Source organism: Vidua chalybeata, chromosome 3 (genome assembly GCF_026979565.1).
Source record: "Vidua chalybeata isolate OUT-0048 chromosome 3, bVidCha1 merged haplotype, whole genome shotgun sequence".
Classification (NCBI taxonomy): Eukaryota; Metazoa; Chordata; class Aves; order Passeriformes; family Viduidae; genus Vidua; species Vidua chalybeata.
The window spans coordinates 30,036,525-30,050,978 of NC_071532.1; the positions used below are offsets into that span (position 1 = coordinate 30,036,525).

At 51.1% G+C, this 14,454-nt stretch overlaps 1 protein-coding gene across 2 annotated transcripts; it reads left to right on the top strand.

Annotated features, from left to right (window-relative positions):
- Positions 1-3,973: 3,973 nt before the first annotated feature.
- On the top strand, positions 3,974-8,875 carry SIX3 (SIX homeobox 3). 2 transcript variants are annotated; one of them, XM_053938436.1, is made up of 3 exons: positions 3,974-5,037; positions 7,399-7,558; positions 7,978-8,875. In XM_053938436.1, the coding sequence occupies exons 1-3, from the start codon at positions 4,271-4,273 to the stop codon at positions 8,077-8,079; spliced, it is 1,029 nt and encodes a 342-aa protein (XP_053794411.1). In that variant the 5' UTR covers positions 3,974-4,270; the 3' UTR covers positions 8,080-8,875. The 2 variants fall into 2 exon arrangements, with proteins under 2 accessions (XP_053794411.1, XP_053794412.1); XM_053938437.1 differs by lacking the exon at positions 7,978-8,875 and having other exon boundaries at positions 7,399-7,872.
- Positions 8,876-14,454: the final 5,579 nt, after the last annotated feature.

Here is a 14,454-nt window from a genome sequence, read left to right on the forward strand (position 1 = left end):
GCTTCCCCCTCGCCGCGACCGCAGCGGTGCATTTTCCTCTCGCCGATACCTCGACCGCTACGCCCCAGCCCCGTCTGAACCACTGCCTCCCCCGATAAAAAAAAAAAAAAATAATCAGCGCTTGCAAGCGTCGACTGAGTCACTCCCGAGTCAGGATTAAGGGGCACTAACTAGGCAGCAGAAAATCGCAGCCTCCTGGGAGCGTCCATCAAAACAAGCAGCGAAATAAAAGAGCTTCTCTCTCTGCTTCCCTTCCCCAGAAAAGTCCTTCAGGTTGGCAGCCCGACACACACACACGCACACAACTTCGTAGGGCTCCCTCCAGAAGAGAGCATTGGCTTGCCCGGGTTTGTTTAGGGGGAGGTTTTTGGGGAGAAGGGGAGGGCTGCTCCCCTGCCCTACAGAGCCACATGTCATTCTAGCAGCTGAAACAATAAATCATGTGGGACCAAGTAAGATTGACTGGAAACGGACGGCAGGTTCCCCGGCCTGGAGAGACGGCCATCGTCAGAGCAGAGGGACCCCGCCTTACGCGGCCCCGGACCCCGGGCCCCAGCGCGGGGGTGGGGAAGGGCCGAGGGGAAGGAGGGGGAGGCCGCACACCCCCTGGACGCTTCCCCGCGGGACCTCCGCCTGCCCGTAACAAACTTACAGGATCCGGAAAGGATTTCCCCAGCCGAGAAGGCAGCCTCTGCCCAGCCCCGTCCGCCGCCGCCGCCGCGCTCCCGCCGCCGCCGACCGCGCCCGGCTCCGCGCCCGGCGGGGCGCCCCGCTGCGCGCGCCGCTCCGCGCCCGCGGCTGCGCCCGCCCGGCGGCGGCGGCTGCGGCTGGGCGCCCGGCGGGTCCGGGCTCGGTATTAGCCGATCCCATTGACAGTTTGCAGCCAGCAGCTGCAGTCATTAAAAGCCATTTACACCCTGGCCTCCTCACACAAAGCTGGAGCGCCAACAATTATCTGCTTGCACATTTCAGGACATGAGAGTGTGTCCCTAACAGGCTTAGGGGAGCGCTGAATCCCCGGCCGGGCTGGGCAAGCGAAGGTTCTGCTCCCCGAGGTCTGGCTAACGACCACCGCGCCTCGGTGACCGGCGTCTTCCAGCCGCGGGAGCCGGCGGAATGGTTTAAGGATGCTGGCTCCGTCCTCGTAAGGGCCTCTGGCTAGCAGGGCTCCCGTGCTGGACCTTCGCGGCACTGAGAGGAGACTGGGCTTCAGGAAGACTTTGGTATTAGCTGATAAGGCAGGATTGTGGGTTTGTTTGGTTATAAACAGACACAGAATACATGCATTAAAATACCCTACGGAAGGATACTGTGGAAGAAAGGTTTTCGTCAGAAATGCAGTTGTTACATGTTTCATATGTCTGGTAGAGAGAAAGGTAAATAAAAGGGGGGGTGCGAAAGGAAAAGAGAGAGAGAGAGAAAGAAAGAATATATGTAGAAGCTTTCAGAGATTCATCAGGAATACTAATAGAAGGGTTGCAACCTAAAACTGAACGACCAGTATATGATAGTCCGTGAGATTAAAAAAAAAAAAAAAAAAAAAAGGCAAAAAAAAGGCAAAAAAAAAAAAAAAGGCAAAAACAAAACCAAAAAAAACCACCAAAACAACAGAGACCGTTTCGATGTTATTCTGGAAATACATTTTAAGGTAGTTCAATTTGCAGCACAAAGAAAAATGGAATAAAATATTAAGAAACTCCCGCAGGAATTCCCCCCACTCTCCCCTCTGTAATCCTTTACATAAAAGGAAAGGATTACAAAGAAAAAGATTTTGTGTGTGTGTGTGTATTAAAATCTTTGGCTAAACATATTGTTGTCCAATTAATACCTCCAAGTCGATTTGTAGAGGGACTGAGAAGTCTCTTTCCCTCCTTCGCTGTACGACTGGAAATACGAGCCAGGGAAGGTGGGAGGGTAAAAAAGAAGTTTTTCCCAAGTCTGTTAACAGAAGTGCTTAAGCAGATCACTAAAAATTAAGAGGGCGAATTATTTCCATTAGGACTATGAAGCCATGTAGCACACCGATGACAGTTTAGTGGAAATCAGATGAATGTGTCATACAGCGAGCTTCTTCCAGTCCAGCAGCTCTTCCAACTGGACCTATTCATCTGCCACTTAGAATTATTTCACGAGAAGTGCGCTGTGAAAGGATCACAACCAGTTTGGAGCGCAGCTAAAGAACTTCTACCACCCATAGCAGTATTATTATTATCCTTCGGATAGGGCAAGTCACGCTATGTTTTCACATTTTAATTGTAATATCTCACTCCCCCCCTCCTTCCCTCCATTGATGTCTGAAAGTAGTTTGGGCTCCAAGCCTCACCCCTCGATCTCCATCGGAATGCAGAAAAGATCTTTAAAAAAGTTTTGAATTCCTGAATGATTTTTCTTCTAGAAAGGCGGCTTAGGATAATTATTTCAGCTTTATTGAGGGCAGATTAGTTGAAGTCTGGATGCTGCGTTTCAATACTCGTTGTACATGCCTTTACAATGTCGGTATTGTTTGCTACTGTGTGTGAACCTATTCAAAATATACACTTTTTAACACCAAGCAAAGTCCTGTCTAAATATACACAGTAAGTCTGGAAAGATGTCCATGACCCGTACAAATCTCTGTAAATCACACTTCCATAGCTACAGAAACCAAACAAAAGAGTTACCAGCTCAAGATGCTGATTAAATCTTCTTAAAAGCAACATACCTAATAATAAATATAGTTGCATGGTAGCAAGGTCTGACGACCCAGCTGTGTTTTACTGAGGGATGGACTCAAACCACCACTAGGGATATTTTCCCTGCTCTCAATTGCATAATAAAAACTAAATAAATAAATAAAAATTTTAAAAATCTCAAATCCACTTTGGCTTGCATCCCATTCCTCTTCCCTGCACGAGAGCCTTGCAAGTTGGGGGGCAGAATTAGCGGTGGAAAGGAGAGGCACGGTGTAAAGCCCCGGCGGATTTGGGGGTGAGGAACAACCTCGCAAGGTCGCTGGGCTCCGGAGAAAGGAAGGGGCGAGGGGAGGTGAGGCGAGTGGGAGGAGGAAAGCCAGAGTACAAGAAAAACAAAGTGGAGAGAAGGAAGAGAAAGGAGAGGGAAAGGGAAGACTAGAAGGAGCGGGAGGGCGGGGAAGCGAGGAGTGGGACGAGGGAGGCAGCGAGCGGGACACCGCCGGGGTCGATCGCGGAGCCGGGCGGCCGGAGCAGATCCGGGCAAGGCACCCTGGGCGGCTCCCGGCGGAGCGGCCGCGGAACTCCGCAGACAGCGGATCCCTCCTTCCGCGGAGAGGGGCAGAGAGCAAGAGAGGGGAGGAGAGACTCTTCGGTGAACCAGGGCTAAACCCAGCCTGTACTGTATGTGCCTGCTTCTGGGAGGGTCACCGGCGCGAGGATGGGTCTAATGATCTCATCTTTCTTTTCTTCCCCGGCACTATTAGTGCTCAGATAGGCAGAATGAAGTGAAACTACGTGCAAATCATGTGTAAATTGTCTCAGTTAGGAGCCCTTTATCCGAACGTGTATCCCAGCCTGGCCCATTTACTTTTCCCCCATATCTCCTTTAGCTTTAACGAGGCTCGTTAAGATCACAATAATATTCCACCCTCTAATTGCTCATCCCATTCAACAAATATGTGCACACTGCTTTTCGCATTATTTGATCCCTTATTTAGTAGGGGTGTGGAGAAGGAGGGGGGAGAGACAGGGAGAAGGGGAAGTGCTGAGATTAGGAGTTGCAAAGATTAAGGAGGAAAAAAAAAATCCAAACAACAAACCAGGCTTTTCCACCAACCGCCCGGCTTCCCTCCCCCCCGTGCATTTGGGCGAAGTGGTAAAAACCTTCCTTACGTACTCCGTAATGATTGGCAGGGCTGACAGTGATTGGCAGCGGCTGCCATGGCAACGCCACAACGACACTCAGAAGACCAATAGAAAAGCGAAACAAAATGTTTCAGCGCTGCACTCACTGTGGATTTAGGGGAGATATTATGAGGCTGTTGTCATTAGGGCGATCGCTGTTGAATCACTGAATCCTGACTCGGCGGCGGCGTGGGGCCGTGTGTGTGTGAGTGCGTGTGCGTGTGGGGTGTGTGTGAGCGCGCGTGTGCGTGTGCCCGCGTGTGCGTGTGAGTGTGTGTGCCCCCGTGCCTCTATGTGGCTGTGTGTGCGTGTGCGGGTGTGGATGCGTGCGCGGTGCGTGTGCCCTTTCCTCCCTTCTTCCTCCCTTTCTTTCTTTTCTCCTTGATTTATCTCCCCCTCTCCCCGGTCATCCCATGGTGTTCAGGTCCCCGCTAGAGCTTTATCCCACCCATTTCTTCTTGCCAAACTTCGCCGCCGATCCGCACCACCGCTCCCTCCTTCTCGCCAGCGGCGGCGGCGGCGGCGGCAGCGGCAGCGGCTCGGGCTGCAGCCCCGGTGCCGGCGGCGGTGGAGGCGGCAGCTCCCGGGCACCCCACGAAGAGTTGTCAATGTTTCAGCTGCCCACACTCAACTTCTCCCCGGAGCAAGTGGCCAGCGTCTGCGAGACGCTGGAGGAGACTGGAGACATAGAAAGGCTGGGGAGGTTTCTCTGGTCGCTGCCGGTGGCGCCGGGGGCATGCGAGGCCATCAACAAGCACGAGTCCATCCTCCGCGCCCGGGCGGTGGTGGCCTTCCACACGGGCAACTTCCGAGACCTCTACCACATCCTGGAGAACCACAAATTCACCAAGGAGTCCCACGGCAAGTTGCAGGCCATGTGGCTCGAAGCGCACTACCAGGAGGCCGAGAAGCTAAGGGGTCGCCCGCTGGGGCCGGTTGATAAATACAGGGTGAGGAAGAAGTTTCCGCTGCCCAGGACCATTTGGGATGGCGAGCAGAAGACGCACTGCTTCAAGGAGAGGACTCGCAGCCTCCTGAGGGAGTGGTACCTGCAGGACCCTTACCCCAACCCCAGCAAGAAAAGGGAACTGGCTCAGGCCACGGGGCTCACCCCCACGCAAGTAGGCAACTGGTTCAAAAACCGAAGGCAAAGAGACAGAGCAGCGGCGGCTAAAAACAGGTCAGTGGGCTGCTGTGCCACTCTCCGGGGCGGGGGACGAGGTGGGCGGCGGGGCCGTGCGGGTGGACGGGCGCGCTCCGCTGCTCGGCAGCCGCCTGGGCGACAGCGCGCCTCTGCCTCTCCTTCCTTCCTCCTCGTCCTCTCAATCGGGGAGAAATCGGTCCCGCGCCGGGCGGGTAGGTCTTCTCCCGGCAGCCACAAGGATTCGAAGGGGATAGGCACGGCTCAAAGTTACCTGACGTGCCTCCAACCTTGCCCCGGCTCCGTACGGGCTCTCGGGGTGCGGACAGGGCTGGCGCTCCCGGCGGGCGTGGGCAGCTCCGTGGGCGCGCGCGTAGATATGCGCGGAGCACATCGGCTGCGACGGGGGCAGCGCCCGACTCTCCCGGCCTCCCTCCCCTCCCTGCACCGGCGGCTGGCGCGGGGGACGGGAAACCCCACGGCTCTGGGTCGGTGGGCTTCGGTTTGGCTTTCGGCTTGCCGGGATTTGATTTGTGCCTGACCGGTCTCAGGCGCGGGTCCCCGGCCGAAAGGCCGAGGCAGGTTGTGCGGTTCAGAGGGGGTTTCGGCGGAGCCGGCGGCTCCGCTCCAATTGTTCGTGCTGCTCTGCATGCGCAGCGGGACCAGCACAGGCATACCCCAGAGCTCTTTGGCTCATGGAGGGAAAAAAAAAAAAAAAAAGCCAAACCAAAACAAAAAACATTTAAGAGACCGGGAATTTTCCCCCCTGCATCTCCATTGCTGTGTTTACACCACATGGCGACCTGGCCTCCTGGTCGTGTGTTTCCTGTGGATTTACACTTGCATTTATTTGCGTGTCTCTCAGTGTCTTTTTTCTTTTTTTTTTTTTCCCTTTCCGCTTTGCCATGATAAAAGCGAGGCACCCTTCTTCCTTTCTTTTGCTTTTTTCTTTCTTTCTCATTAGTGTCATAAAAGTTATTTTGCAAATGAAAATGGGCCCTTAATTTAGTTTGATACATTGGTTTTATTTTAATTTAAGTTTCGCTACCACTATAAGCGTGTACACAAAAACTTCTTATAAATGCTGTCTCTTAAATTCCTCCTAATTATAGCACTGGTGCTACTGATTAAAGATTCTGTAGGAGAAATGCAACCTAAAAGTGCCTCGCTATTTAATTTCCATTAAATGGAAAACAGATCAGCTTAGGACTGTAAATAAACAGAAGTTGCCTACGGATGCTTTTGTTGACTCAACGCTGTTGACAGCAGATGAATGCACCAGGATTTGTAAATGGGAGAAAAATCAAAGACCCTGAAATTAGACAACTTAAAATAATGAGAAATGTAGAATAAACCGGCTACATTTTTTTTCCTGTTCTTTGCAGGAAGTTAAAATTAAAAATACCTCGGTGAGAAACATTTGAGTGAAGAGTGTGTTTTGATTCACACAGGCAATCCTAGGCGCTAGAGGTTGAGGCTGGCTGCTCAGTCCAGGACTTTTAGCTCTTATCCCTGAATTAGACTTTCTTTGGGTTTCGAGTGGAATAAACGGGCCCAGGGGAATATTTGCAATATGCTAGGGTACCTAAAAATATTTATTGCCTCTTAAAAAAATACAAAGATAATATTTCCTTAAGGGTTAACAATGAAAGAAATAAAAGAGCAAGCACTTTAAAGCTGATTATGGCTTTCAGATGAAAAAAGGACTTAAATTTCGAAGGGAAAGAAGCGTTGTGTTCCACATTCTCCTTCTTTTATTTTATTCATAGCGCTGCGTCCCTGGGACAGGACCTCCCTCCTTCCCTACCGCAGACTCACAGTGTCTGTGCACTGGGAAATATTTAGGCAGGTGTTGGCTAGAGCACAAAATGGGGTTCCAGTACGATTCTTGCTCGCTACGGACCACTCCTTGAAGCTTTTCGCGGTGCCCAAGTGTTAAAGGGGCTCACCCATACACGGTTTCTCCTAGGCCTGCCGTGTTGCGGGGAGGAATGAATGGCAGTCCCGGGAAAGAGAAGGCGCTGCTCGTGTTTTTCAAACGCGGGCACAGGGAAGCGCTTGTCCCCGCGCTCCCCGTCCCGTTTCAGACCGCGGCCCCTGTCGCTGTGTGCGCGCCGGGCGCCGTCCCCCCGCGGCGGCCTGCCCCGGCAGGGGGGCAGCGCGGCCCGGCCGCTCGGCTCGGCCCTGCGTGCCGCCGCCGCTGCGGGCTGCGCGGGGCGCTGCGGGAGAGCGGCCGGCCCGGGGCCGCACCCTACGGCCGAGGGTCCGCTCCCGCTCCGGGCCGGGCCGCGGGCGCGGCCGTCCCCGGGAGGGCGCAGGGCCGGGCGGGCGCCGTCCCCTCGGCCGCGCCCGGTGTCTGAGCGGGGCTGTGCTGTTGTTTTGTCTCCCGGCGCGATGCAGGCTCCAGCACCAGGCGATAGGACAGAGCGGCATGCGGTCGCTGGCAGAGCCCGGCTGCCCGACACACAGCTCGGCCGAGTCTCCGTCCACGGCGGCCAGCCCGACCACCAGCGTCTCCAGTTTGACAGAAAGAGCCGAGACGGGCACCTCCATCCTCTCGGTAACCTCCAGCGACTCGGAATGTGATGTATGATATCGGAAAACAAACAAACAAAAATATCCAAATCCAAACAGCCAAGCACCCTCTCCCCGTCCCGAGCAAAACAAACCGAGGCAACCTAGAATCAGGACACACACACGCATGCACGCACACACACAGCCGGGAGGAAAGAAAAGGCCAAACCCGACCCAAACATAATAGCAAACAAACAGACAGGGATCAGAGAATCCACCACCACCACCACCACCGTCAGCCAACACCACCACCAAGAGATGGAGCTAAAACTTCAACAGTCACAAACGCTGGTGCTGCAGCGGGAAGGGTGGGGGGGAGGGCGGGAAATAATAATTATTATATATATAAAAAGAAAGAAAAAAAAAAAAAAAACAAAGCAAAAGTGACAATTGTATTCTTTTTAGGACAAGCACGATTTCTCCTTTGCGCTTTTCCATGGACGCATTTCACCCACTTGCATGATGATGATGATTAAATTTGTATCTGGGAAAAAATATTGTCTATAGTAAAGGAAATCAAACAGAAACCAGACAAACAAATGCAAACTCCGATCGAATTTGTACAAAAATCAAAAATAAAAAAAAAATTTAAAAGGAACTCCTTGAAGAGGGAAATAACAAATGTTTATCACCTTTTTGTTGGTCCTATTTCTCTTTCTCTCTTCCTCTCTCTTTCTCTGTCTTTTTTTTTTTTTTTTTTTTTTTTTTTTTTAGTCCGAGTGATGGTCCAGCCAAGATGCAATTTTCTGTTTTTTTGTTCTGCAGACAATCATTTTATTCGTAAGCACCTTTTTTTCTACACTTCTGTCACTGCCTGTGTGGGTACTGGTTATAAATGTGGAAAAAGAATAGTTATGACTGTAACAGATTTTTATTTTTATTTCAAAATTTTATATGAATTATGTATATCTTAATGATGCGGTCATTTTCCCAGTTTGTAATATATGTGTAGAAATGCTTGTATATGATATTTGCTCTCCTCTTTCTTCCTCCCCTCTCTCTATCTCCCTCCAACCCTTTCTCTCTCTCTCCTTTTTATTTTCCTTGACTCGGTGTTCCTTGCACAAACTTAGCCGTCAAAATCTGACGTGCTAGGTTTCCAAAAGGGACCTCAGCTATAGAAAAAAAAAAAAAAAAAAAAAAGAAAAAAAAAAGCTTAGGGTGCAACTGTAGTTATCTTATGCAAAAGCTATTTTGAGTATTTCATAGCAGCTTTGGGGGGTCTCTTCTTAAACTCCACGTAGGACGCTTAAACTATTGTTTCCTTAACTGCGTGTTTATCTATATGTACAAACTTTCTAAATCAAATACAGTATTCCATTTTCTTATCTACCCAGCGATGTTGGTGTTTCTGTCCGCCACGGAAAATCACTCCTTCCCCGTGGGCTCCTGGCCCCGCATTCTGTCCCGCCGTGAGGCACGCAGCGCTGCGCGGTCCCTCGCCCCTCCGGCCCCCCTCCGGCTCGGCGGGACAGCCCAGAGGGATTTTACAGGGACGGAGCGACCCTGCGAGGAGGCTGCGGGCGGCAACGGGGACACAGTGCTGCGATAGCGGCGGAGGCGCGAGGCACGGCCGTGTCCCTCCGTGTCCCCTCCGCCTCGGTGGGCTCCATCGTGCCCCCACTCCGGTCATTTTTTTTGTGCACTGCGAGCTAAAAAGTTTTCCCCGAGCTCTTGTCTGTAAGGATGGTTGTCTCCAGAGAACGGTTAAGAAATTTCAGGATTTGTTTTGTAGCTTTAAATGAAAACAAAAACAAAACCTCCTCGCCCTTAACGGGTTGCAGCTCCTCCCCTCGAATCCGGAGTATATTGTAATGTGCTGAAAGAAGCCTTTATTTGATTGACTAACAGTATTTCAGCATCTTTCTTTCTTTCCTTTTCCCCTTTCCCTTTTTTCTTTTTCCTTAAAGTTTTGCTTTGCCCTGGGCAGATTATTCAGCCGTGAATTAGCAAGAGGTAAACTTGTTTTTACATGAAAATACAATTTTGAATATTACCAGGGATTTAGAGAGAAACGTGCCTGGAATTTCTTGACCATTTCCAAACTAATATGGACTTCCGATCTACCTTTGTGTTGCCCGAATCCTCTCTCCCTCTTCCCTCCTCCTCTTTTTTACTGAGGTCCGAGCTAGGTCTGCGGAGAGACACAGAAAGCGCATGGGCTCTTCCCCCCTCCTCCCTTCCCCCCCACGCCTCAAGAGGCTACCTGTGGATTTGGGAGAACCGCCATAGGGTGCGAGATTTTAGACCAAGCCACGAATGGGTAATTTTAAGGAATAAACCGATGTGTGAACACGTTCGCACACCTGTGGTTCCCCTGAGGAAAAGCCGCGCGTGTGAGCGCAGTGAGGACGTAGGCAACACGTCCCCGTGTGTGGCGGGAGCCACCGCGGCGAAGGACACGCACGGCCCCAGGCAGCGGCCGCCCCGTCGTGGCTCGCCTCCCCCTCCCCGCGGACTCCGCTCAACGCACGGTTCTGCGCCGGGGTCTTACCCACGGGCAGTTCCGGCCGTGCCACTGGCCCGTCGCCAACACGAGTGGGAAGTTAACAGAAAATAAATTCCGCTCGTACGAAACTGAAATGGACGGGAATTGCCTGGGGGCAGACACACAATAGGGCTACCGTGTTCCGCGTGGGTGGTGTGATGGACCTAGTTCTTACCCTCCCCCACGCGGCTTTTTGAAGGGAAAAATATTACCCAGGAGGGGATAAAAGGTTCCCCAGTGGCTGGCACCCTCGCCGGGTCTCACGCTGGAGCGTGGGTTGCTTTTTCTCTCCCCGCCGGCAGAGTGGCAGCGGAGAGGCCTTTAGAAGAACAAACTGGCTTTCCAGTCACCCCCAGCTCTGGGTAGGAAGATCTTTGATGTCGATACATTGTTTTTAAGGACGGTATTTCTGTTGCTCTCTGATAGCAGCGTCGTTCTCATCCAGCAGCGTTTTTAACGGAATTTAATACCTGAAAGGATTCAGGAGCGTGAAAGTTTGGGACAGACTTTTTTTTTTGCTTTCTTTTCATTTTCGCGTCTCGAAGCTGCAGCTAGAAGGCGTCAAGCCGGCAGCAATAATCTACCTCAGCTCAGCCTTACACTGATAGATTTGGATTTTTCTTCCCTCTGATTAAGCCTCCCGAATATCGCCCTGTCATGCCGTGGCTGCTAGAGGAGACCAGAGATCGCCCTTAGCCTCGCCCCACCGGTACCTGGCCTTAGGCTCCAGCACAGCCTAAGCTTAAGGGCAGGGCCTTTACTCTCCCGCGCCGTTTGTCACTCCCGTCCCCAAAAAGCTGCTCCTTTGGTCGGATCCCCAGCCCAAACCCGAAGGAGGAGCTGCCCCAGCCGCGCTGGGGGTATCCGCCTCTCCCTGGAGCCGGCGGGGTTTGTGGGGGAAGAGGACACATCTCATCGAGGGGGCGTCGGTGCTTGCATGGTTTCGGGGTGCCAAGGGTGCAGCTAATGATATGCCGTTTCAAAGCCGGGCTTCGTAATGGATAAATGATGTTGTTTTAGGATTTGCATAAAAAACCTGAATGGCTGATTGAGGTGTAAATCTATGAAAAGCTGCATTTAAGCCTTCTCACACACTAAGTCCATCTGCCCCGGGAAGATAGGGCCTATCGAGCCCCACCAAACCCGAGGGCTGCCTCCTCCCTGCCCCTGGCCCGGCATTATCCACAGGCCCTCTCCAGCATTAGTTTGTTATCCGCGCCGAGCCCGGCCGCTGATTAAGATGAAATTACTCAGAAGCTGAAGTGCATCTGATCAATATTTAAAAGAAAGCCGGAGGACAGGAGGCAGATGGCCGGAGCCCGGCAGCCCACCGAGCTACCTCCCCGGGAGCCGGTCGGGGCGGCCCCGCTCCCCCGGCCCGCGCCGTCCTGCACCGCCGCCTCTCGCCCTCCGCCGCGGGGGCACTGCCCCGCCCCGCCCGTCGGAAGTCGGGCCGAGACCAGCCGGTTCCGGAGCAGTTTGGAGACGGTAGTTAACCCCCTCACCACCTACCCCTCGCCTATAACACTGCCTTCATCCCTAGCTAGTTCCGATTTGCGGGTCCACCGGCGTGCGTGCCACCCGGCGTGAAGGTCTGGGGACCACCGACGCCACCTGCTTCCCTCCCTCCCTCTCTCTCTCTCTCTCTCCGTGGTCGCTGCCCGAGCCCTTTTGCATGGCTGGGGGTCCTTTGTGTGCCTGCTGGGCCGCGGCTGCCGCTGGCCCTCCGCGGTCAGGCGTGGGCTTCGGTCACCCCATCTCTCTCTGTCTGATCAATTACAGCAGCCTTTTCGAGGGACTTGAATCTGCTTGCCCGTTGCCCTTAATTTTTAGCATACCCAGATGAGGTTACTGCCCCGGCCCGAAGTGAAAAGAAATGCGGACGTTGGTGCCCTGGTATTGCTCTGATTTCCTCGGTTAGCTGAGCACAACTTTCTATTCGTGTTTATTCATGCAGTTTCTTATTGAGCTCCACATCGCACTGGCCTGGATTCCGCGTGTAGGGAGAGAACAGACAAACATTGCCTTTTTCTAGAGCGCGCACACGCATACGGGTGTGCAGACCGACACACACCAACACACACACACACACACGCTCACGCACGAGTACAAAATGCAGAGGGTCTGTAGCCACATCACCACCCCGCAGAGAGCCCAGATACACAGAAGTTTGCAAATGGTGTATAAAAAAGGAGGAAATGAACCAAACCATCCAGTTGTAAACTGACCAAGGGATGGAGAAGGCAGGGAGGCGGGTGTCCGTGTGTCTCTGTATGTGCAAGAAGGAGTTGGGAAGGGAAAGCACTAAGGATATTACCGACAATCATGGTAAATATTCTCTTCTGGCACGGTAATGACAAAAGGCAAGGGCTGTAGGGTTATAGCTGTGATTAAATGATACGAAAGGGATTTGTGTTGCTGTGTCTGGAGGAAGGACGACTGTGAGGTTTTGTTTTCGACGCTGTTTTTTTTTAATTTGAAAGTAAGGTGGTTTCAGACCAGGAGGCTTCAGAGTGTCTTGGCACCTCGCGAACTGAAAGAGAAGGAAGATGTTAAAGAATATTGAATAAAGTGTAGATGTAAATACTTCCAAGTGCATGGTTAGAATCACCTCGCTTAGGTGAAGTGGCAGAATCGTTTCTCCCAGCGGCAGACAGGTCCTTTGCCGAACAAGTAGAAAAAGACGAGAACTACACTAGAAGTCAAGATTTACAGCAGCTAAATCCGGACTGCGACTGACTTTAATTCCAGTCCTAGTTATTAGAGGGGAATTCAGCTATACCGCAAATATTTGGTTGGATTTGTTGTTTTGGGGTTTGTTGTTTGGTTTTTTTGAATTTTTTTTTTTGGGGGGGGCTTGATTTTTTTTTTGGTCGCCATAGAAACATCATTAGGGGAAGTACATTTAAAATAAGGTCACTTAAAGAGTATTTTTCAAAATTACTTCCCTACTGGATTAACTTCTCTGGCAATATCTGGCAACAATAAAGTTTTGCTGCAGTTTACCAAAACTCACGAATTTTGACACGACCTGGAGGAGCGTGTGTTATTGAGTGGGTGTGTGTACATGTGGACAAGGGTGAACCAACATGCCCACAGAGGGTGGCTGGATGTGGGCACTCGCTGATGGGATGGAGCTGATGTATACAATGTCCACACATAGAGAGGCATATATATGTGTACACACATATGCATGTTTTCAGATTAAAGGAGCTCTTGTAATATCTTGTAGAACACAGAATATTCCCTTTTAATATCTAAATAGGTCAGCAATACAGTTCAATAACATTGGAGGTGTCTGTATATTCTCTCTCTTCAGTCTGTGATAAAACATTCTTTAAGACTATTGGGATTTTACACTGTAATTCTATTAAATAGTAATTGAAGGGGCGCGAGAGGCTATGATACAGGATCAGCAGTGTGTAAGCCATCCGTTTGAACTTTAATTTGGAATCATAGGCAGATGGGATCACGGCCTCTTTGTGGTGCTTGCAGATTTAAAACTAGCCGGCACATGGAGGGAAAAAAAAGCCAAAACAAAAAAACTGCAATGCAGATTCATTCATTAAACATGAAAGGTTAGTGCTAGAGAGGATAAACGTTTAAACGTTTAGGTAAATACAGAAATATACTTCACTTCCCTCCCTTCGCTCCTACCATTACCCCCAACTATCTCAGTTACTGATTTTCTATTGTTATTACAAATAAGTTTTCGTTATATCCCCAGTGGGGATAAGCGTACCTGAATGACTTATTTATACCTGCATCACAGTCTGCCTGTGAAACTTTAATTCCGCTTGCAGCCAGGGGGGAAGCCAGATTTATTTATTTATTTATTTATTTTATCTTTCGCTGCCTCTTCCTTATTCCTCCTTGGATCCTTTTAAAGCTCTTTTTTGAAAAATTGCTGGAGCCAGGCCCCTCTTTATAGGGGACACGGCAGAGAAGGAATAAGTTGTTTCCTAAAATAGACAAATTAAATTAAAAAACCCCAATAAACCCCAAAGAGAAAAGGTGTGGTGATGAATTGATCTGCCTAGGCCGGGAGGTGAACGATAGCAGCCACATTCTGCAGGAGGAGCAGTGGGTGCTGCTGCTGCGTGTGGCGGGGAGCTGCTAAGCGCGGCCGAGGTGGGGTGGGTGCATGCCCATGGGTGCGTGCCCGTGGCTGTGTGCTGCCGAACTCTTAGGCCCGGCGTTGCAGTTCCCCCTTATCTGAAAACAAAAGACTTTCTAACTGAAAGAGTCAAATCCGCCCCTCCTCCTCTCTTCCCTGGCTGTATCGTATTAAAAAGGAGCTTTCATTGTTTATTTCTAAATATTTGTGAAGCAGACAGTCTATGGGTTAACCTAATTAACACATCCATACTGTATAGTAGTGGACCAAACGGTAC